We start from the raw sequence: 25,707 nt of genomic DNA, 5'->3' as shown, positions 1-25,707 counted from the left end.
CCCAGCCTTTTATCACAAGACACCCTCGACTGAGGCAGGCCCATCAGATCAGATCTGGGTGTCTGTCTCCAAATGGTCATTTCACAGCGTTTTGCTTCGGCCACAGCCAGTGACTGCTTTTATCAGCGACACTGCCAAGTTCCATTACCACCTTCCACTTCGTCTGGCCTCTGATCCCCACTTCCTTCATGAGCCTTATTGTGGAACTGGCCACAAAAGCCCTGCACCCCACCTCCGCCGGCCAGTTTCACCTTACCACATCTGCTTCTATGCCTCAGCTGCCAGATTGTCACACCCCGGCCTCTTCCTTTCATAGTGTGCATCGATACCATCCTCCCGAGAGACTATCAGCTCTACAGCGAAGACAGAACCGTAGTATTAGGAGCAGAGGACTAGGAGTGGGATAATGTGTTGTAGGCTAGATGAAACAATTCCAATCATAAAGCTATGCTATTTGAGGACTATTTAAAGTGCAATGTCCAACAGCAATATTACAATATTATTGAAAAAATGAAAGTGTGTTGTTGCTGCTACACGGAACAGATTGTGGTTACTTTAATGGTTACTTTAATATACACAGATCAGGCATAACATTATGACCACCTTCCTAATATTGTGTAGATCTCCCTTGTGCCTCCAAAACAGTTGTGACTCATCAGAGAATGGACATGGGCCTTCTGAGGGTGTCCTACAGATACAGAGCGTAGGTAGAGGCCCATCAGCTGAATGGCCTCACACAAAGAAAGCAGACAAGAGCCAACCACACTCCCCTATAATCCATTTTCACTGCACGGCAGGGCTTTTAGCACATGTCAGTCGCCTCAACGACCAAAGCATATCCCTGGATCCATGCTACGTGTGAAGTAGTTAAACAGATCCTTACTATGACCTGAGCCAATACTGATGGTCCTTTTGCTGTTGGGGTGCAAAATGAATCCTCTCAAACCACCTAATATACACTGATCGGGCATATCATTATGACCACCTTCCTAATATTGTTTAGGTCTCCCTTGTGCCTCCAAAACTGTTGTGGCTCATCAGAGAATGGACATGGGCCTTCTGAGGGTGTCCTGTGGTGTCTGGCAACAGAATGTTGTTAGTGGGGGGGCTTTGAGGGGAGGGGCCTCTGTGATCATCCCACAGATACTTGATCGGTTTGGGATCTAGTGAATTTGGAGGCCAGGTCAACACCTTGTGCTGTTCTTCACGTTTTTTTTTAGTTGTTCCTAAACCGTTGGGATGGGGGTGGCTGCTGCCATCAAGGAGTGTCATTGCTATGGGGTGGGGGTGTCTGGTCTGGTCTGGTCTAGGTGGGTGCTACATGTCTAACTAACATCCCCACCAATGAATGCCAGGTCCAAAAGTTTCCCAGCAGAACACTGAACTGTCACAAGATGGTCAATGTTATTTACTACTCCTGTCAGTGGTCATAATGTTGTGGCTGATCAGTGAAGATATCAAGGTTTTGCTGTATTTCCCAAAGAATTCTGATGCCAGTGTGGACATGATATCATGATAGTTTTAATGGTACAACAACAGACAGTTATTTAGTCATCGTGTCCCTCAGGGCTTCTTTTGCATATGTATAAGCCAGTTTCTCCGAAGTGCGTCAACAAATTCACAATATGTGTGTTGTTGTTTTGTTCTTGTACACATTTCATAACTAAACCATGTCCAACTGTCTTCTGTTGTGTCCTTGTGTGTTTCTGTGTGTGTAACCTATATCTGATTGAGCAAGCAGAGGCTGAAACCTCAGTGTTCCACTAACCCCCAGCACCGAAAATCACTTAGACAAGCATGTTTTCTTGGATATTAAGTATTGAAGACGATTACATTCTTCACTCTACTTTCATCATTACCCTCCTCCTCCTCCTCCTCCTCCTCCCTCCTTCCTCACCAGATGCTCTTTGTTTTCCTCCCAGTTCCTTCTGTTGTGCTCCGCCAGAAAGGAAAGCACATGCCTGCTCCTCTGCTAAAGGGACTGTTTAACTCAACAAGAACAAAGAGCACAATACTTGTCTGCATTGTGTCACACAACTCGTGTCGATTATTTTTACCTCATCTATTTATAATCTCTCCTCTGTCCTACATATGTCTTAGACAGCTCTCCTGGGAGGTCTTTGTCACCAAAATGCCTGCTTGCTCTCTTTCTGTCTGCACCTTGTGATGAGGTCAAAGAATACAGCACCAGAGGGGAAAAAAAAAACTCTCATTCTTTTTACTGGTTTAAATGTAACATCCAAGCAAAAGCCGATTTGGTTAGTTAGTTTTGAGTGACTATTGTCTATTGTTAGACGAACATACATGATTATTTTGGCCTTTCTCTGACAGTATTTGATTTTATTTTTGACACCATTTTAATTTTCTGATTCCTTGACATGAACATCACTTTACACCGTTTGATGTAGTGTTTTGGACACTAATACACTGTGACCGATCCACACCGAATGTATCCATGACTGTCTTTCAAATAAAATCTGCATACAGTTACGTAGTATTTTATTTAAAATTGAGATTTTTTAGGACAGTGGAATAACTCCTATATTTTTTTTAAATCCAAGACTGGTTTGGTTTGACTCAAAAATGTCTATAATTTAAGGTATCCAAATTTGTTGAACTCTCCATCCACCTCAACACCTTGCGGTAGGGCAACACTTTTGCCTTTGGTTCTTATCAGGCAAGTGGGCTATACTAATCAATAATTAAGAGGTCTTTGTCATTAAAACTTTTTAGGAAGGTGCTTTTTTGGCATTTCAAAACCTTACACTGAGCGGCCACAACATTAAAACCACTGACAGGAGAAGTAAATAACATTGACCATCTTGTGACAATACAATGTTCTGCTGGGAAACTTTTGGACCTGGCATTCATTGGTGTGGATGTTACTTAGACATGTAGCACCCACCTAGACCAGACCAGGCACCCCCACCCCATAGCAATGACACTCCTTGATGGCAGCAGCCATCCCCAGCAGGATGCAGCCTCACACAGGCACACACTCAAAAACACTTTAGGAACAACTCCTAAAGCGACCTGGCCTCCAAATTCACCAGATCCCAAACCGATCAAGTATCTGTGGGATGATCCACAGATGGTCAATGTTGGGACCCAAAGGCCCTCACTAACAACATCCTGTTGCCAGACACCACATGACACCCTCATAGGCAGAGTTTATGCCTCTGCGGGACTACATCCCGTAACCTATGCACGTAGCCAATGCTGGTGCGAGCCATTTATACTTGTGCTCGCTCTGTAACAACTCCACCCAAACTCTAGTTGGTGCTGTGTACTTTTTGCCAGCCGGGTTCATTTTTGTTTCTACTTCCTGCTTCACTTTCAACAACGATGACTGAAACTTTTCCTGACATTTTGCGCAAGATAAGTCTTACTAATGTCTGTATCTTCTAAGTATGTTCCTCAATGTGTTCCGTCTTCATTGATCCAAAGCAATCAGTTTGAAAATTGCAGAGATGGGGAAGAAGCCGGAAATAGTGAAGGGGAAACCAAGCGGACCAATCACGGCTCTTGCAGTCTGCTTCACTGTGATGCGTAGTTCCATTTCTGGGGAGGTGCACGTCAGGCTACGGAGTTAGGGTCTGTGTAGGGTCTGGGGTGTCTTCATAGCTACGGCGTCAAATTGACGCAGAAGCCTAAACCCACCTTTCAGAAGGCTCATGTCCATTCTCTGATGATTCACAACTGTTTTGGAGGCACAAGGATTAATTTCTGACCCCAGAAAGCACAAGGACCATCTATATTATCTCAGATCATAGTTAGGATCTGTTTAACTAGTTCACACATAGCATGGATGCAGGGATATGTTTCGGTCGTTGAGGCGACTGACATGTGTTAAAAGCCCTGCCGTGCATGAAAATGGATTATAGGGGAGTGTGGTTGGCTCTTGTCTGCTTTCTTTGTGTGAGGCCATTCAGCCGATGGGCCTCTACCTACACTCTGTATCTCGCCATTGTTGAACCGCTTTCCCCCCTCATCCTGTAATCCTCCCTGCCCATAACTACCCCCAGAAGGAGCTGCTCCTCTGTGCGCCGGAGGGCTTGGTTGTCTCTGATTGTACTACCTGTAGAATCTTGCCACATTCTCCTCACACTCAGCCACGTGAGGCGCCTGTATCTCACGGAGAAAGCGAGAAACATCCCCACCGCTTTCTCATCTTTAGCGATAATAAAGCATTTGCACCTTGTCGTACGCGGGCGGCAGCTTTCGCACGTGTTCCGTTTGAGGAGGGTGTGCGCACGCAATGCGAGTGTTAATTTGGCTTTTAAGGACGAGTTTGTTTTCGTACACACCCCGCTGCGTGTGTGTAAATGGAAGCTGAGGCGCACGGAGCGTGGTAGGTCCGCGTGTGGGCGTGTGACGGAAAGCAGCGGTAGTGTTAGTGTGGAGTGTGCGTGGGAATACTGCGGTAGAGCCGGCAGGTGTTGTTGTTGTTGGCGGGCGGTGGCGGCTCACGTGGGAGGAAGAGCTGGTCCCGGGTCCCGTGCCTCGCTCAGGCTCAGTGCTGAACTGCACCGTCATGCCATCAAGACGGCTTCACTGGGACTTCTTTGAGAGGTGAACACAGTTTCTCATTAGCCAGGTGCAGGTATTGTAAATATTATATGCAAATCACTGCCTCAGCACTAATTAATTGTGCGGCATAGAGATTAAAACTAATGACTGCTCAAAACATAAATGTTAGGAACGGGTCATTTGCAGGTTTCTGGAGAATCAATAACAAACAATTCAAACAATCTACCCTTACCACAATATCTAGTTTTAGTGCAACGCAATTTCCTTAACGGCTGACTGGGGCACAGTTGTTGCCAAAATTGTCTGAGGAGAACATACGAACCTAAGCAGGCCATGGTGATTAAATGAATAGCGGGACGGTTCAGGGTTACTAAATATACACCAATCAGCCACAACATTATGGCCCCATGACTGGAGAAGTGAATAACATTGACCATCTTGTGACAATTCAGTGTTCTGCTGGGAAGCTTTTGGACCTGGCATTCATTGGTGTGGATGTTACTTAAACATGTAGCACCCACCTAGACCAGACCAGGCACCCCCACCCCATTGCAATGACACTCCTTGATGGCAGCAGCCATCCCCTGCAGCAGGATGCAGCCTGACACAGGAACACACACAAAAACGCTTTAGGAACAACTAAAAAAAAAAGATTCACTCCAACTTCACTAGGTCCCAAACTGATCAAGACACCACAGGACACCCTCAGAAGGCCCATGTCCATTCTCTGATGAGTATCAACTGTTTTGGAGGCCTACACAATATTAGGAAGGTAGTCATAATGTTATGCCTGATCAGTCTGTATTAAAGTAGGCAGTTTTTTTCAGTGTCTAAAACTAGTTGCTAGCAAAAGAAAACATTTCCTCACCAAAGAGTGTTTAAAAGGAAGGTAATAGCTCTTCACGATGTCTGTATATTTTTCTTTTCCTGCAAGAGACCTTGTTTTGTCCTAATCCTCGTACTTTAAAACATGGCAAAAAAAAAAAATGCGACAATGATTTATTCATGTAAAACGTTGCACACTGAACCTCTGAACCTGCTGCTCTGCTCTGAAATCACAAAAAAGAACGGAATTAGTGTGGATTTCCACAGATAGCGTCCGTATCCTTTCCTTCCTTTAGTTCTGGTTTTTGACCCTGAATGTGATTCTGGGGGAACATCAAGTAAACATTACAGTACATTTCCACGCGGCGATAGCTCTCGGTGCGCCTCGGGTCAATTACCTACAGTGTGACTAGTAAATACACCTGGAAGCCGCCGTGATCATTATAAGCTCTGGAAACCACACATATTCCTCTGTTGCTTGGCAGCTGGCTGGCTCCGCGTCCCAGCCGAAACGCAGCCAGAGATACAAGTTCCCTCAAATGGGGAACAATTTCCTCCAAATGGATGGTAGCGTTTGAAATAAATAAGCTACATTATGCATAAAAAGGAAAATGATTACCCGCTTTTAAAAGCCTTTTATGAATATTTATGAAGTGTTTCTATCTCGGCTTACTCTCCCTGCCTTGTGGGATAACCAATCAGGGCCGGCTAATGGAAAAGCCCATGTTCCTCCGCACCGTTTCAACATGACTCCGACGTGAACATCAACACTTTTAAAGCTTTGACTTTCCATAAAAGGAAAAAAAAAAAGGAAAAAAAAACATTACCTTTGATTGTGTATTGAATTTTTTTTGTTTCTCGTGGCCTTGTTTCAGCAGCTTTTATGCCTTTTGTGTGTTTTTTTATTTCATATTTGAGCCTGACTGCACGTCTGTGTGAGTGTCTTTTATGTTTTATAGCAGCCTGCAGGCAAAAGGCTGTGTCGGACAGCTTTTCTCTCCCAGTAGCTGTGATTGTCAGGGTTAGTTAAAGGCAGAGGGTCCAATGTTCCCGTGGCTTTGAGGACAGCGTGATCCGGCAGCAGAGAGATGAAAAGAGAGAGAGGTAACTCATCCAGCCATCCGAGGGGATTTTTTTTTTCCCTTCAAGGGCCTCATCACAATCTCTCCAAATGAAACCATTATCTCAACATTTCTGCCCCGGGCGCTCTCACTCTCTGACTATTTTACTCTTTCTTTCTTTTGCACATGCACATTTTCGCGCCGCATCCTCGCTGCTCCCCTGAACTTTTCCCTTTTCCCTTTTCCCTTCCCTTCGGAGCATTATTTTAGAGATGTGAGAGGGAGATGAAAGATGGGAGGTGACAGCGGCAGAGAGATGGCGAATTGTGGGAAGGGAGAAAGGTGGGGTAAAAGGAAGGAGGAAGGGGGTGTCACGGGAAGAAGAACCAGCGGGGAGTAAAAGTGTCAGAGACGGAGGAGGCATTGGCGGAGTGTGTGTGTGTGCAACTGGAGGTGACTCCTAATTCATCCAGGGAAAGCTGAGATTTGGTTTGCTTGTCATAACAGATGCCTCAACCTGCCCAGAGGGAAAGCTGTTCTCCACCTGTCACGATTCAGTTTGAAATGTCTCTTAATGTATTATTTGGCTGTAATGGATCCCATGGCTCATACCTGCAGACATGCCTGCCTTTTATCTCCACACACACACACACACACACACACTGCAGCCACCCACCAAGCCCCAAAGGAGGGAAAGGGGTAAAAGAGAAGGAGGGAAAAGGGGGAGGAAAGAAAAAAAAATAACCCGACAGAGTCAATGAGAGGGGCCAGCGATCATTGTGTTAACGGGGAATAATGGCATAGCCGCAGGACTGAAACAAATCACCTGTAGATGATTCTATTACACGCGGGCACGGAGGAGCTGTTCACACAGCCTGCAGCTCGGCAACCTGCTCGGAGAGATGTTCGCTCAGGACAGAAGAAATGAAATGAGGGTTTAATTACGTTTATGATAGCGGCATAGACATCGATTCAGATTCAGATTCAGATTTCTGCGGCGGTTTGAATCCCGCTGAGAAAATAATCGTGATATATAGGTGTGCTGTGCTTTTTGAATAGCTGCAACATGAGTTACATGTCATTGGCATTTGTTATCGGCGCTCAATATCGCAAACTTGTTCAAATCAGGAGAATTAAAGTAAATGAAAGCAACACTTCATGTGATTCTGTCCCTGTTATATATTTTAATGTATATTATTTTTATTAAGTGTGTAATGTATAATAGTAGCGCATAATAGTTTCATTTATTATACATTAAAATGTATAAAAGTGTCACATACACTTATCAGGCATAACATTATGACCGCCTTCCTAATATTGTGTAGGTCTCCCTTGTGCCTCCAAAACAGTTGTGACTCATCAGAGAATGGACATGGGCCTTCTGAGGGTGTCCTGTGGTGTCTGGCACTGGATGTTGTTAGTGGGGGGGCCTTTGAGGGGAGGGGCCTCTGTGGATCATCCCACAGATACTTGAGTATCTTCAGTTTGGGATCTGGTGAATTTGGAGGCCAGGTCAACACCTTGTGCTGTTCTTCATATTTTCTTGAGTTGTTTTTGCATCCTGCTGGGGATGGCTGCTGCCATCAAGGAGTGTCATCGCTATGGGGTGGGGCTGCCTGGTCTGGTCTGGTCTAGGTGGGTGCTACATGTCTAAGTAACATGAATCCACACGAATGAATGCCAGGTCCAAAAGTTTCCCAGCAGAACACTGGATTGCCACAAGATGGTCAATGTTATTCACTTCTCCTGTCAGTGGTTTTAATGTTGCGGATGATCGGTGTAATTTATTGATTTAATGCATCAACTTACAGGCCACAGAGGTTGCAGTAACGGAGGGGTTAAGTCCCCTCCCACCCCTCCCCCAGCTGGTTCCTTATGGTGGATCAAAAGGAACAAGTTCATTAGAGAGATCGAGGCAGATTGCTCCGCTGCACCCGTCACTCATCCATCAGCCGCTCCGTTTCCCAGATTCCCAGAGATCCTGCTGGGATCTCGGAGACAAAGCCGCCAGCCCGCCCTATAACCTTGATGGAGAATCTGAGAATTCCACGGAGCTAACCGGGTTGTGACCTTAAGCCTGCTCCGGGATTTCATTACAGCGTATGTTGACACAATAGAGGCAAGGAGCCGGAGCAACACGGAGAGCTCACTTGCTAAATGGGAGGTGCGCTGAAACATGATGATTTCATTGTGCCGGCACTTAGCAGGAACGCGTACATCAGAGGGAAACACAATATGTGCACGTGGCAGACATAAAGAGGTGTCAGGGTTTAGAAAGACTTTCCGACAACTGATAAGATCACCCGTACAATAGACACAATAACAGTTTCGTCAGTTGACTTGTGACTTCCAGCTTTCAAGCCATTCCAGTTTGCTCTCAACAAAGCCCCTTTCAGACATGGAGACGTCGGCGGCTAAAGCAACAGCTGCAACGGCTGTTTCCCAGTAGCTTTTTTTAATCCATGCTGGGATACTTTCCTTTATTTGAGCAGAAGCTGAATTGGATCTTTTTTTTATTTGTTTTCTTTAGTATCAAAGTGAGCCGGTGATAGTTGTTCTCACACACAATTAATTCTAATGAACTAATTTGGCGAACTTCAATTATAGTCTACAGCGCAACTCACTGAGCGCTACTTTTAACGGATCGGGGCAGGTTCTAGCATCTTTTCGTCGGCCAGATCTTGCAAAACTAGAAAGTTAGGTTCGCTGGTGATTCTAAACTGGCCGTAGGTGTGATTGTGAATGGTTGTCTGTCTCTCTGTGTTAGCCCTGCGATAGACTGGAGACCTGTCCAGGATGCACCCCGCCTCTCTCCCAATGACAGCTGGGACAGGATGAATGAATGTTGCCTCATTGGGTTAAAATGACAAGGTCTTTTCGGTCTGCTTATTTGGTCTCGTGCATAAACTGTGCACAGATTTGATCTTGAGTTGTCCGTATGCAGAATACCACACTTATGCCAGCGTGCAAAAAAAAAAAAAGAGGAAATCTGTGCTGTGAAATATTAATAATGATGCTGAGAAACCAATTTATTTCACCAAGACACAGAAGAAAGCCCCATACACATGCATTTATTTGCTTCGTAGCTGTAGCTTATTACACTTATTAAATCTGATATTGGTGCACATTTCTTTGAGACTGTCAAATTGTTAAAGAGTGGATTATACATGCTAAAGAGTCTCTGATATCTTACTTTAGGAAAGATGATCACAGGTGGAGACTTTTTTTACTTGCACAGGCGCACTCTGCTGGATGACGCACTGGAGCCGGATGCAAATGAAGCACAACATAAAGGCCGCTGATGCATTGGACTTTGTTTCATCCATTCATATATGTTTGATTTAAAATGGATAATATAAAATAAAAATGAGTATGTGGAAGTATAGTGGAAATGGAGGTGCTTTTTAAATTTGCTTAATGTGGAATCAAATTATGCAATAAATTAATTACATTCCCTTTGAACAGAAGGTCGGTGCTGACTGCATGTTTCCTGGTTGGGCTAGGACGCTGTGGTATATCTGACTGTGCCCCGGACAGGGCTCCATGCATTCAACCACGTCTGTAGTTTTGACAGTTGAAAGATAAATATATTGCACAGTCTAATTACTCTGTAGGCTGCAGAACCTCCGTCCAGAGGCCAGCAGAGAGAACAGTCCACGGTGGGGCTGGGAGGGGTCTGTGGTGATGTTTTGAGCCCTTGTCAGACAGCGTTTCTTTGCAATGTCCTGGATGGGAGGAAGTGAAGTCCCGATGATTTTCTCCGCTGTCCTCACCGTCCTCTGCAGTGGACTTGAAAATCATTCGTCGAGTAAAGTTTCCGCCCGTGCAGAAGGGATACTTCTCTTTGGGTTTTGCAGCTCCTATAGGAGGCGTTTGTCTTCTACGTCTCGCTTTATTTACCTCTTTATTTCTCTCTTCCTGTCCGGTTGCGGCGGTTTGTAGCCTGGGCGCAGAACACAAGTCTGCCACACGAATGGGTTGATCGGGATGTGAACTAATTTCGAAGTGCCTGACACGAGCAGCCAATTTAAAATTGTCGGCGTGCTCACGTGCTGCGCATTTGGCTGTCGGTGCTACATATTCTCTTGTCACCGCATTTAGTAAAAGCAAATGTGAGACAAACAAGAGGAAAATATAAGAGAAAACATCCCTACGGCAGCATATGCACAGTAAGGTAAGAGAGATAAGAGGTAAGATAGGTTTTATTTGTCACGTGCACAGTTATACATAGTACAATGCACAGCGAAATGTATTTTTGTACCTGCAGCCAATAGTATAAAAGTAATACATTAAACAGTAATAATTGCACATAAAAATAAAATAAAATGGTGGTATTTAGGTCCAATTAAGGCTCAGTTGAGCAGACAGATGGCATGTGGATAGAAACTCGTCTTCAGCCTCTCAGTCTTTGTCCTCAGACAGCAGAAACGCCGGCCTGATGGCAGTAGGGAGAACAAAGAGTGCCCGGGGCGGCTGGGCTGTTTCAGGATCTTCTTGGCCCCTAACCTGCAATGTTCAGCTCTGATGGTCTGCTCCGCTGAACGGACCACCCTTTTGAGGGCCACGAAGTCCTGCCTGGTGCAATTTCCCATCCAGGTCGTGATGCTCCCACACAAGATGCTCTCTATGGTGCAGTTCCTGAGCACCTTGAGAGGGAGCTTAAAGTCTGAGGCGTCTGAGGAGCTAGAGACGCTATCTGACCTTCTTCACAATGGTGTTCAGGTGCATGTCAATAAAACATAGCACCTCTTAGGGAAAAAAATAGATAAGAAGGCACAAAAACAACCCAAAACGATTTCATATACCGATCTACTGATCCTCCTGCCAACTTAACAACTGGCTCACTTACAGATTGTTAATTAAACTGACTTATTTTGTGTTATCGTAATGTGACATCAAGGCAAATGCATTTCATCCGCAATAAGCCGTGCACGGAATATCTCTTTAAGAGTTGAAACGCTGCTCCTGTTACAGGCTTTGTTGTATGGCAGCATAAAGTTCAGATGGCGGTGCTGGTAGGCCAGACATAATAAATTTACATTGTGTCTTTGTTGTAAAAGTCGCCCGAGCGTGAGATGAACAGGTGAAACTGCCGGCGCATTTACATAATAAAGCATGTGCCCAAGAGAGAGAGGAGGTTAGCTGGGCCAGCTAGACGTCTCAGTTTTCGCGTCCCACTCCTGCGTCAGGCCACAGACGCATTCTGACCGAATGTACTTGCAGCGTGACCCCGGGAGTGGCTCGAGAAGAGGGATGCGGCTGCCAAGAGATTTATTTAAAAAGCCCCGTCCTTTGCGTTATCGGCGCGCCGCGTCTGGCTCCCACACCCTCTGAATTATCTCCTTTTTGACATTATAATTCAGTGCACACTTGATAGTGCTGTTTCCCCCCTTTGCAGAAAATAGAATTTCTGTGCATTTGATTTGCTCCCATTTTTGTTTTCTCATTATCTGCGGAGCATGTTGTGTACCTCTCCACCCATTCCGAGCCCTCTATGATTTCAGAGAGGGAACAGAAAATGAAAAGTCATACTGCATATCTTCATGAAAGTGTCCAGGTTCAATTTTCCTCCTTCTCACTTAAAAAAATAAAAAAATAAAATAAAACGTCTGTAATAATAAATGGGCCTTGGCTGCAATGCACTGGAAAAAGTATCCACAGCACATGATAAATGTGCCTGGAATAATTCTATGTATGGTAAAAGGAGGGGACTTCCTTTTTAGTACTGTACAGGGAACTGCCGCATCCCGATATGTTTTTTTCCCCACGTACAATCTTCTTCTCCCGCCCAGCGGCTGAGCTAGTGGGGAGATCTGGAGATTTACGGCATATGAAACGGAAAGAGTTCCCGTTTTCTGTGTGTGCGTAGCTGCGAGGTGTGCAGACGCAGGAGGAGGCAGGGACATAAGTAAACATGTATAGAAGAAAAGGGTGCTGCAGTGATAAAGCAGTGTGGTACAGACCAACCAAAGTACAGGCAAAAACTGTAATCCGACAGGAGTAACAAGAAAATACAGAAAACGAAAGAAAAGCAAGAATTCCACAGAAAGCAGAAAGCAAAAACACAATGAGCAAAGAAACACGAGGAAGAGCAGGTACATCCTGGATAGATGGACACACAAACTGACAAGAAACAGGTTTTTTTGAGATGTTCCTTTTTGTGTGTGTGCCTATGTCAGGCTGCATCCTGCTGGGTGTCATTGCTATGGGGTGGGGGTGCTTGGTCTGGTCTAGGTGGGGGCTACACATCTAAGTAACAGCCACATGATTGAATGCCAGGTCTAAAAGTTTCCCAGCAGAACACTGAATCGTCACAAGATGGTCGATGTTATTCGCTTCTCCTGTCAGTGGTCACAATCTTGTGGCTGATCGGTGCGCATACGCATAGGCTGGGGAAGTAAAACTTAATTGCAAAGAGAAAACCAGTTGCAAAAAAAAGCAGGAAATTCAAGGAAACTAAATGTCTAACAAGGGTTCTTTCTTTATTTTTTGTTGCATTACCTTAAAAGAGACCTTCATTTCTTTAAGAAGATTCCTTGACACTCTGGTGCTAAATTTATACCCCCCCAACTTTGCCGTTGTCCAGTAGTTCAGCGTAGGCACAAGAGGCACTTGGGAGAATTTTGAATAACCCCCTCGCTCCTCATCCATCTCTGAGATGCCTAATTTAATCAAAACTACAGGGTAAACAACAGCCTTATAAGTCAGAAATGAACTTCAACAACATTAGTCATGATACCTCCAGCTGACCTATTCTGTGAATGTGCCTCTTCACACTGGGAAAAAAAATGCTGGCAGGTTACATTTTAATAAGATGTACAGCCTGGTCTCATTACCGGGTGGAAAAGGTTAAATGCAAAATCTGTTGTTCGCACTGTCCCGCGGTAGAGCGAAAGAAAATGTGAGGCTTAAAACGGCTGAGAGGGAAGAGGGCCGGACATACGGGGGAGGAAAGAAGGGGCATGTAAGAAGCAAGGCTCCGGTGACCCCGAGGAACCTCTATTCGGGGCATTAAAGATCCACTATTGATCCCATTACAGCTGGAAGACTTTATAGACAGCTCTGCATCGCGGCTATCAGGAAGCGTACACCTTAATTAATCTGAACCATCGACAGCGAAGGAAGGTTGTGTTTGTGTACATGTGCAATCACCCGCTGACGTTTCCTCCCGCGCTGAATCGATGAGCGGGTCGAGGCTTCATATCTTATCAGAGCCGCGCCTGATCCCTTAAACGGACTGGGATTACATCACAATGGAGGGGTTAGGGGGGGCATCGCGCTGGTGCACCGACAGAGAATCGCCTCTGGAGGAAAGTGCCCCCGACCAACCCCCCCTCGCCCCGACCCCTCATCTCCCTCATTTTTCCCCTTTACTCACGATAATATCACACACTCGTCTGAGCGCGGAAAATCAATAAGCCTCAGCTCAGTTCAAAACCAAAGCCACTCATTAAAAAGAGAGAGGGAGAAAACACGGCGCTCGGAGTATTGGTCCAATGAGGGCGAGTTAAGCTGCAGGGATTGTTATCATTGTTAAGCAAATAGATCCACAGAGAGGGAGAGAGAGAGAGAGAGAGAAAGGAGAGAAATAATAAGATTCACTCCCTGCACTATTAGCAAACTGTATTTTCTGCAGACTAATAGGGACGCCAGGCCTCTTGGAATGACTGGATGCCCGTCTCAGCACAAAGGGAGAGTCGACTGCACACATGGGGGAGATAGAATTGTAAAGCAGAACAAATCTGTGTCCTCTGACTGTCTGCAAAACACCTGGATAATGGTGTAACTGGAGCTTTATTAACACAATACAGAGCCTGGGTTATACTTCAGTAATTCATGACAACATTATCTTTACAACAATAAATCCTACAAATCTTTTATTTTGAGGTGGTACAAGTTTTTAAATTATTAACCTGATGCACCAACATTTTTATTTTTTATTTCAGGGTCATCAGTGGGATGATACACCAATCAGGCATAACATTATGACCACCTTCCTAATATTATGTACATCTCCCTTGTGCCTCCAAAACAGTGCGACTCATCAGAGAATGGACATGGGCCTTCTGAGGGTGTCCTGTGGTGTCTGGCAACAGAATGTTGTTAGTGGGGGGCCTTTGAGGGGAGGGGCCTCTGTGGATCATCCCACAGATACTTAATCAGTTTGGGATCTAGTGAAGTTGGAGGCCAGGTCAACACCTTGTGCTGTTCTTCATGTTTTGTTTTTTAGTTGTTCCTAAAGCGTTTTTCAGTCTGCATCCTGCTGGGGATGGCTGCTGCCATCAAGGAGTGTCATTGCTATGGGGTGTGGGTGCCTGGTCTGGTCTAGGCACCGCTACATGTCTAAGTAACATCCACATGAATGAATGCCAGGTCCAAACGTTTCCCAGCAGAACACTGAGTTGTCACAAGATGATCAGTGTTATTTATCTCTCCTGTCACTGGTTTTAATGTTGTGGCTGATTGGTGTAAGTTGTTTGTTGAAATACCCAGGTTTTAATGACAAAGACTGCTTAATTATGAGATTATTATAGCCCACTTGTCTGATAGAACCAAAGGTGAAAGTGTTGCCGTAACGCAAGTCAGGTGTTGAGGTGGATGAAGGGTTCAACAAACCAGGTGACTAAGACCTAAAAACATTGACCAAGATATTTTTTAGCCAAACCAAAACAGTCTTGGATGTAGCAAGGATATATGAGTATCATTGCTATGGGGTGGGGGTGCCTGGTCTGGTCTGCATGGGTGCTACATGTCTAAATAACATCCACACCAATGAATGCTAGGTCTAAAGACGATCAATGTTATTCACTTCTTCTGTCAGTGGTTTTAATGTTTTGCCTGATCGCTGTATACCCCAGCTATCCTTGCTCTCCTTGTATTCTAAGCATCTTTTTGAGGCTATGCAAATCGTACAGGCACTTGTGAATTTGTTTCCCAAAGTGGTGTCATTATTATTCAATGGTCTGTTTGTGCTGAACAGTTTGTACCTTTTTCATACAAGATCAACAGCAGAAGGCTGTCTATACTTCAGGGAGCTGTCTGCAGCAGTTGAGGGAAGTTTAGAAGCAAAAGACTGAAGACGCTTTCATACAGTGAATCACTTGAGGATTGCAACAAGGTTGTTGTGTTTATTTTATCGTTCATCCTTTATTCCACTCTCTCTCCTTTTCCTGTTGCGTTCTTCCTGTACTTTGAATCTTTCCCCACCACTCAGCTACGTCTGTGTTATGTTCCTCTGACATCCTACGAGCACAGATTACTGCAACAGCAACAGATATAAGTGCATAATGTGTAATTTATCTCCATTTCTCATAATAGAAAATCTTAGGAGTGCTCTACTCTGCACTTTCACAAATGTCAGTGCTTCCCAGCCATTGTCAAGCACTTGCAGAGACACAAAATGTCAGCCCCCACCCCCCTCCTCAGTCACAGTCTTTGTGAACTGCTCACATCTGGAAATGTCAATGAGCAAACCGCGACGTGAGGGAGCGGATTCTTGAAAGGCAGGAAGCGCTGCCGCACACTCCAGTCCACTAGAAAGATCTGTCGCAGAGTCTGAGAGGACTCATCTGCTCGGCTGTCGCTAAGCTGTGACCCCTACCATAAAAGATAAAACACATCCGTGAGACAAATCCACATGTTTAAGAAAACATGCACGGGAAAGCATAAAAGGTGATACGTGTTTATAGGGAAACGAGACGGGTTAGATTTATACACTGATCAGCCACAACATTAAAACCACTGACAGGAGAAGTGAATGACATTGAGTCTTGAGACGATTCAGTGTCCTGCTAGGAAACTTTTGGACCTGGCATTCATTCGTGTGGATGACCTAGACCAGATCAGGCACCCCCACCCCATTGCACCCCCCTTGATGGCAGCAGCCATCCCCAGCAGGATGCAGCCTGACACAGACACACACACACAAAAACGCTTTAGGAACAACTAAAAAAAAACATGAAGAACAGCACAAGGTGTTGACCTAGCCTCCAAATTCACTAGATCCCAAACTGATCAAGTATCTGTGGGATGATCCACAGAGGACCCTCCTCTCAAAGCCCCCCCTACTAACAATATTCTGTTGCCAGACACCACAGGACACCCTCAGAAGGACCATGTCCATTCTCTGATGAGTCACAACTGTTTTGGAGGCACAAAGGAGACCTAAATAATATTAGGAAGGTGGTCATAATATTATGCCAGATCGGTATAAATCACATTAGTACAGTAGTGCATGTCAGAATTAAAAAATTTAATCTGTAAAGTAGGTTTTAAGCACATTTATGTTTATATCTCTATCACTCATGTGGCTTTCATTCCCGTGCAGAATTCCAACTGCCCACTTGAGACGTTCACAGGAACTGGTGCACGTAATCCAACATTATAGTTTGTAAATGAGACCATCCTCCCATAAAAAAACAACCCACAGAACAGTCTTACAGCCGTACTTTGCATAAGTGTCTAGTGATTTAGAGCTTCTATAGCCACAAGTCTTCCATTTTGCCCACGTTTCCTCACCATTCCCCGCATTACTTCCAGCATTTTGTTTCATATACAGTGCACCCCGTTGCCTTTGTATCTCTATTTTTCTTTTTTTCCCTCTCCTTATCGACTCCATCTGGCCTCTCCATCCCTCGGAGCAACCCTCCCCAAACCCCGTATACTGCAGCAGAGCCTCAGCTGTGATAAAGACGGAACATGCTTTTGGAGCTCGTCATGCTACGCTTCCCGTTCTGCAGCGCTGATATTCTGACACTAATCGCCATCAAACTGTCAGCAGCATACAGGGGCCGAGGTGCTGGAGGTGCTCGGGGAAAGCCAGCTTAGTTTGCCTCATAAATAATTTTCATTCAACAGAAACGATGAGCTGAGGAAGGATTTAGTATTAATTCATGTTTTTTTTTTGTTGTTGTTTTTTTTTTTGAGAGAGAGAAAATTGAGATGGATGATGTCTGGTGTTTGCAGTGGCCTGTGACAGAGAAAGTAGAGAAGGCCGTCCCATAGCTTTGCAGGGCCCTGAGTGGAGTCATAACCCAGTGGGGCAGAATTAGAAAGGGGCTGTATTCATTTCATGGAGAGTGATAGGGATGACATGTTGCTCGTGAACTCACTTAAAGGGTTCAGAGTCGTACGGAAGTCCTCTTTACATTCGACTCTGTCAAGGTAGCAAGGCGCCGGTCTGCACACATAGGTATCCATCCGCCCCCCTTCCCGTCTCTTCGTATTCAGCAGAAGATTTGTTTGCAGTTCGCCGTGACATCCTACGTATTGATCGGGGTTGCCAGCAGTGATTCAGCTCGGAAAACCGAAGCGTTCATGCGGGAACAAGTTTCTTATCTTTCGCAGGCAGATTTTTTATTTTTTTTCCTGAGCTATGGAAATCCACCGTTGCTCCTGTGATAAAATCAATTTTAATTGGGAACTGTGATATTTATATCCACATTTGCTGTAAATCTGTCTTTGAACTCCGCCGAGTTCGTCTGTCAGGCTCTTAGCTCGACGCGCACTTTTTTTCCCCAGCTCGTACGGGAGGAGCAGGGGTGCGACAAATATGCAGAGCTGGTTGGCAATTTATTAAAAAGACATTTTTTCTTTAAATGTTAGAAAACTTTAACTGTGCATATATGCAAAAAGAAAAACAACGAATAGGCCAGAAGGGTATTGGACGGTGATTTGTCCAACTTAGTTTCACAACAACCACTATGGCCTGTAGTTCCAAAGATTAAGAACAGCTGGATTATAACTCTCTAGTGAAGTAGCTTTGGTCCCCCACTTTAATATTACCAAGGGGTTTGACGGCTTGAACGCAGTTTCATGAATTCCTATCACAATTATTACACCCTGACTTTTTATCTAATGCTGCACATACCAAGTAATACCATGCCTCACCATGTTGTGAATATAGTCAGTAGATATTTATGGTTCTTTTGTGCCACTAGCAGGTTGACATTATGTGGCTGTTCTGCAATTTGGTGCATTATTTACAAAACTCATTGTTACTGCCAAGGAATGGGAGGTGAAGGGAGATGGGGCAGTGTGGGACAGAGTGGGCACATGCTAATGTGTGAGCGTTCCACATATTTGCTTTGTCAATAAGGAGACATGGCCGAGAAATATGCACAAAGGAGAAGGTCGGAGGTATCGGGTCATTTTATGTTAATATTATTGAGGCTTTTTATCAGAGTCGGCCTTCAAACCGAAGTTAGAATATATAAAAAGACATGTGGGCAAAACTATGTTTGTAGCTAAGCTAGTAGTAAGGAAGGGTTTGCTGGTTGTATGTGGCGCTGCCTTGGCAATGTGCATCCATGGATTTGGCGGGCAGAGCTTGTATTTGTTTGGTAGTCCTGTTCCAGGATCAGCAATCCTTCTCCAGAACCTAATTCTTAAGCAAAACAACGAGGCTTCCGCACCAGATGTGTTGCACCGTTGCGACTGACATGCTTCTGAAAGGGAAATACAGATTTCTGCTAATGCCAATACCCCCTGGCCAGCTCTGGCTCTTCGTTTGTGATTACACTGAATTAAGGGATAGCACTGCCGGTGTCATGTTTAACGATTGATTGTTTCTAGAGAGGTGTATGTGTGTGTGTGTGGGGAGGGTTTGATGCAGGCCCTGATTAAAACATGGCTCTGCGCTTACAGGACACATGTCCATGCAGGCAGGACAGTGATTTAATGGATTAGTCTCAGCAGTGTCCTACTGTGTCTTTGAGCCTTTAGGGACTCGGTATTCTGCAGCTCAGGACACTTGTCAATCAATGCCCTTCCTAGATACCAGGGTATGTCTTCAGAGTTTTCTTACCTCTTATCCTTCTTCAGGGCTAACTCACCGCTGGGGAGTTTGGGTTTAGCAATTTTGTTCATATTAACCTGGTATATCCTGTTCTTTCCAAATTAGTGGTACTTCAATGACCGATCAAACTCCAGACACAAGGTGTGAATGTTGGTCAAACATTTTGGGGAACTGTCTTGTAAGAGATGTCTCAGTTCTCCTCCCCTGTTCTGAAGGAGGAGCAGTTTTAAACAGATGGCTTCTTTTACTCTTCTTTTACCATCTACTCCTACTTCTCTGGCTAAAACGTATACGCTGCTGTACTCAAAAGAAGTGTCCCTTGTCCTTTGGGTGTAGGTGGACAGCTGAATCATGATCTGAAGAGCTGGCTTTCCTGCGCTGAGCCATGTGAAGGGCTTGTTTGGTTTCCCCAGTGGAGAGGTCTGCACTGAACCGCATAAATTGCTCTGATTTTGCCTCAGTGTGTTGCTGATCTTAAACTGCACAGGGATGCAGCGTAAACCGGATAACGGATGACAATCGGGATGAATGTTTCCAGTGTGCACGGTCCATAGTTTCTGATTAAAAAAAAAAAAAACACCAGCCGTCCACCACCAAGAAAATTTAAACTCAAGTTTAGCCGCTGTTCATGTGAAATTCCCCGACGCAATCATCAAACAACAGTTGGATCAAAGCGAAACACAAATATGATGAAACAACCGAGCAAACATGAAGCCGTCAGTGACAACAGCAACTCACGGGACTGCCTTGCAACACATCTGCTTTGCATCCAGCCAGCGTAACGGCGCAACACTGTGATGGAAAATTGATACGAAATGAATAATAATTGCAGAATGAGCGGTACATTATGGCGTACATTATGCACACGTGTAACAAGGATCTAAAAAGAGTAAAGCACACATGCTGATCACAGCTGACATCTTTACATATAGTGTATCCAGTCATATGGGACCATATGTCCACTCATTTTTTGTGTCTTTGTCCTTTATTGCAAAAGATTACCATATTAGATACCGTAAATCGTGTCTATTTCTGAATGTTGCTGGGATCGCCACATCCATCAGTTCTCAGCGACGTGTACTCAGCACAGATGTTCCTGTCAACTATCGCAGCCACATTGTTATACTTCTGCATGTATGCTGTCCCAACTGGAATCTTACACAATGCTATTATGTGTTGGGCTGTCTCGGGGAGGGGGGCATATTTGCACAGTTTGACTTCTACAGTATCTCCTCTATGGGTCTGGTGAGTAGGACCTCTCCTTGCGCCCCTTGCCACGAGTCTCTAACATCCTTATAAGATTCTATTCATCTTGAGGGAAATCTTCCTGACATGTACACGAACGCTCCTTCCTCACTAATTTTCGTTCTCCCGCTTTTTATTGCTTAAGTTGAACTCTCTAAGCATCTCTTGCATGTCTTGACATCAGCGGCATCTCTTTCCTCATGTGACCATTGAGCGGAGTACTGGATTTGGCTTTGGCTGACCCCCTTTCATCCTTATCACGTCTCCCAATGGACTTTACGACACTCGTGTGCTCTGTGCTGCACTGTAAGCTATTATTCATTTTGGTAATCGCACCCTTTCAGTCCTGGTCCATTCCTTTATTTGTTACCATGTCACCACACTCACGCAGTCCAAACGACATCCCGCTGTTCCTACTATGGATCCTGTTGAGGTGGATCACTGAGTTGATCTCTCATCCACCGTGGAAAACTCAAAGCGGAGATAGCCGAGAAATATCTGCAAATAACTAAGCTAAATTAAGTAACTAAAGAAGTGAACACTCTGAATATAGTTCCTCAGTACACATTAGTGGTGCTCATCTGCTTTTAAATCAGCCATTAGTTACTTGGGGTGTCATTCATAGCGATTTCTGGGCAGCTAAGTACGTTTCGTTCATTTGGCATTCGGCCTAACAACATCTCTTTGCATTTTTTAAATCACTGAGACACTCCTCACTAAGTGGCTTATTACTTAAGTACTCACTCTGATCAATGGTGGAGGCAATATTTTGACCATACACTCCACCTGCTGGGATTGCTGTATGCCTTAACAAATCCATGGGATCAGTAAAGAAGGTGGTGGTGGTGGTGGTTTGGAGTGCTGCAGTCGCTGTCATTGATCAGGTTGATGTAGAGCTGATGGATTTCTCTCTTCACTGGTCACTGCTCTCTAGTTGTGGGTATCGTGCCTTTAAAGGACTATTACCAGAGAGGGAGGGAAAACACACACACAAGCCACTCAGAAAAAAAACAAAACACCACCCTTTCAGACAAGTTTTTGATGTTTTTGTGTGTGTGTCTGTGTCAGGCTGCATCCTGCTGGGGATGGCTGCTGCCATCAAGGTGTGTCATTGCTATGGGGTGGAGGTGCCTGGTCTGGTCTAGGTGGGTGCTACAACATCCACATGAACGAATGCAGGTCCAAAAGTTTACCAGCAGAACACTGAATTGTCACAAGATGGTCAATATTATCTATTTCTCCTGTCAGTGGTTTTAATGTTATGGCTGTTCTGTGTACTTTGCTGTGGTTTATCATACCCCTGGTATCTACAATGTCTCCCCGTATACCCACATACCACCTATATCTAGTTTAACCCAGTCCGGGAGCTAATAAGCCCGTCTCCCTGGCAAATTAATAAATGTCTATTCTTAAAAGGAAGATGAGAAGAACATTTCTACAAAGAGTCTGAAACTCCCTAATTTGGATTAAAAAAAAAAAAAAGAATCAAAATTCTAAACCCGGACTATCTCTCATTAAGAAGAGAGCAAGCAAAATATCCTCACTGGAGGATTTTCTTTCTCTTTTGTTCCATCCTCATCTCACTTATTCTGCTTCATTTCCATATCTGTGTCCAAGCAGACAAGCAAGCAACTTTCTCATTAGACTCTGTGTGCACTCCCGTTCAGACTCACCTCCTTAAACAGTTTCCACTCAAACACAGATTCATCTTTCAGGCATCTCAACATTTACAAGTTAGATTCCTTTCAGCGGAGCTGTTCATATTCTTAGCAGGAAAGCTGAGCGTTTGGAATGGCGGCATTCACCAACGCGTCGTTGGTGAATGCCGCCATTCCAAACGCTCAGCTTTCCAATTATAGTACATCCCGTTTAACTGATGCTTATTAATTCCTTCAAACTCATTATGGCATGCAAAATAGGGCTCTCCCGTGAGATGAATACTAATGAAAGTAGAAACTTCTCGATGGTTCCGCTGCCGTCAGAGGCCTTTCTGTTTGGATGCTTGCTTTAAGCTCTCACACGGGCTAAATAAATCTCCCCGGATAGACGGTATTTCTAAAGATTTCACTGGTGAAATCACTGCGAGGAAGCATTGATCAGAGCCGGTCTGTTCTGTGGAGGAACCCGCAGTACGTATGCACTTGTGTGTATAGATTACGCCTGAGCTGCTGCGGAGCGCTTGTAGTTGGAGTAAATAAAGCACAGGGTCCGGGTTACTTCTGACTGACAGTGAGCCAGCAGGGCCGGGCCATGAGGCTAACCCAAACAAAACACTTCAATCTACCACCATTGCTTTCCACGGCTCCCCAAGGGCTTGACTGATTGATTGGCCGGCCAATCAGAGTACATTGATCACAGAATCCCCCCGACCCCCACCTCTCTAGTCATCCTCTTAGTCCATTCATCTGCTGCCTGTCAAACCTATTCACTTGAAAGGCTGTAGCAGTGAATACTCACACTTTCTCAAACATTTGCAGGGCTTCATACCGGAAACATTACAGCAGCCTAGAGTTTTAGGATCTCGCCTGGATCTGGTTACAAATGGATCATTGACTTTAAGGATATTAAAAGTGTATTGCTTTATGTTTGAACACTTTTCTTCATAGACAACGTTGGCTGTCGGAGGCTTGAGTGTCTGATCTCTGATGCTCAAAAAGAGTTTTATATTCATTTATTTCATAGAACTTCACGTGTGAAATCCCTATTAGAGCAGCCATTTAGAGTTCCCAAACACGTTGGTAATAATCACTCAGTCATTAGGATTACCTTCTGAGCCTGGTTGATTCATTTGGACTTCTTCTTCTACCTTAAGCACGTCAAACGGGAACACAGCCATGACACACCTGTACTGCAGAGCTCAGTATGTCCTATCCAAACATCCTCTAAGCATATACATCTATAAGTATGCTCAGAAACCTAACTTATCTGGTCTCAACACCATTAATTATGCCATAAAATTCATACCCACATCATGGTATATGATATACCTTACTAAACCCTTATCAAAGTTTATATTGTTCTGATGTGACGTTCTTTGTTGACCACTGATTGAACATTTTACAGCCTAATCAGTCTTGAATCAGTGATAATATCAGTTTAAAGAAAACTTTATAATGTGCAAGTATACTTACAGAGCCAGGACCTCCCCCCTCATCACAGACCTACTGACAATTAATTCTCCCCAAGGTATTTAGGTATTTAAGTGTTCTGTTATTGGTTCAGATGGTCATAGTACAACCAATCCATTGCCTGCAGTCCTACGGGCCACGTGGATCCATGTTGAAGGCTTAACTACCGAAGCAAGAGTTTCAGTTTCAGACTTTAATACCACTAGGATTATTGATCGGAAGGCGAGATCTTTGCATCTTTCCCAGACCAGTAAACATCGCTTACTTCACAAGAAGCGGCACTCAGAAAAGTGGTGGAAACCACTCATGAATGGCGATCAATGGATCAATAAGGGAGTAGTACATCTTCCTAGGTGAACATCTTCAAGTTTACTGAAGAGGGCAAGCAGATGAAGGGCAGATATAGAATGATAGGATGCAATATATGCCAGTTATATCATTATTATTAGAATTATTATCATCTTTGACTTGATGTTTATTCATTGTGTGTTAATAACTTAAGTGAGGGAGCTGGGTATTACTGCAAGGATATAGAGATACAACACATACAATGACATTTTGGGTGGTTTTCTTGTGTCCTGGGGTGCATCACTGAACAAACCGGGCTGGAATGTGTTTGAGTTAGCATTGAGTTGCTAGCTTCTACCAAATGAGGAAACGTGCCACTATGCTTTTTTACTTGGAATTGGACGGTAGACTGCAGAAACTCTAATGTTGTGTCTCCACTGTTGGCTTTACCCATTGCTAATCAAACATTCAGCAATCGCCTGGTTTAGTTCAGAGCTTGGTGACGTACGCACAGTGTTGCCCTGTCCCCATCTATGTAAGTGTCTTGTTTTTAATCATCCTGTCACTGTGGGGAGAACTGGAAATTTCAGTCACTAATCAGATGTGTCTCTTCTTTTGGCAGGGGGGATATTTGAGTCCATTGAGAGCGGCCCATCAGGTGCTGAGGAACTAGCCTTTAAATTTGCTTTAAACACAATCAACAGGAACAGAACCCTACTGCCAAACACCACGCTCACCTACGACATCCAAAGGATAAACATCTATGACAGCTTCGAAGCCTCCAGGAAAGGTATTTATGACTTTTTGATTAGACGACCTGCGCCTGATGTGGTATATACCATACATATATAATTTTGCATGCGAATGTGTGCGCGTACATACACTCTGCCGTATGCCACGACTGTTTTGCATTGTAAATGTAGTCCTCGTTTAAGGCCTGCGAGCCGCAGTGGCTTAGATTGTGACAATTATAATCAGGCGAGGGAGAAATGGCTGAGCACTTCAAATGCAAACAGAGAGAATTGATTGGTTCCAGGTAATGACTCAGCGGCAGTAATTCAAAGACCTGCTTGGCCTCCAGAGACAGCCAATAAAGTGCTATAATCTATCAGTTTTGTGTGTGCATCAGGCTGACATTTCAAGTCTCTTATCAATTACTGGCCATTATATCCTGTCTCAGTGATTTACCCAACTCCCTTATATCAAATAAGGTAATTAGAGTGCACAGTCGAGCTAATACAAAGCTGTGCAGTTGTTTGTTTAGCATCAGAACGGAACTTCAAGAAAGCAACCTCAACCTGGTGTGATTTTTACCGAAATGAACACGCAAGAGTTTTTGTATAATGCACACCAGTAAGAAGTATTTACAGTGGGTAATATATACTTTTTATGTGTTACAAAATATGATGACATTTTATTCCAAAGCACCATTAGTACGAATGCTCAGTTATTTGCTCCCATTTCTGCACAAGAGTTATTAGAGAGGTTGGGTGACAAGGCCTTCCGGATCATTCCAGCTGTGTTGAAGAGGGTTGAGGTCAGGGCTCTGTGCAGCCCACTTGACTTCTTCCTCACCAAACTGGGAAACCATTCTTTGCACACAGTGGCATAAAAGTTTTTAAAGGACCGAGTGAAAGATAACACAATATTTTTCACTGCATGTTTACATTTGATTGTATTGGCGGTCAATCTCGATGAAAGAACTCGTCTTGTTCTACTATTAATGGAGTTATAAATCTTTGAAAACTAACTTCAAACACATGCATTTGTTAGGAATTCAGTGCAAGATTCTGTCCGGGCCTAGCAAGTTTAATTACTACATCGTCTTACTCTG

General features: G+C 44.3%; 1 protein-coding gene across 2 annotated transcripts in view; it reads left to right on the top strand.

The window, feature by feature from the left end:
* The window catches only part of grik2 (glutamate receptor, ionotropic, kainate 2), a gene marked incomplete at its 5' end in the record, with an annotated part of 218,365 nt that overhangs the window by 44,721 nt on the left and 147,937 nt on the right, over nucleotides 1–25,707 (top strand). For both annotated transcript variants that reach the window (XM_084557525.1, XM_084557526.1), the window contains one exon: nucleotides 24,496–24,663. In XM_084557525.1, coding sequence (XP_084413651.1) covers nucleotides 24,496–24,663 — 168 coding nt within the window. The remainder of the gene's footprint in view (nucleotides 1–24,495; nucleotides 24,664–25,707) is intronic.

The sequence above is a fragment of the Chelon labrosus genome (genome assembly GCF_963514085.1).
Source record: "Chelon labrosus genome assembly, chromosome: 12".
NCBI classification, from domain to species: Eukaryota; Metazoa; Chordata; class Actinopteri; order Mugiliformes; family Mugilidae; genus Chelon; species Chelon labrosus.
The sequence above is the reverse complement of the archived record's forward strand: the minus strand, read 5'-3'. Positions and strand labels throughout refer to the sequence as shown.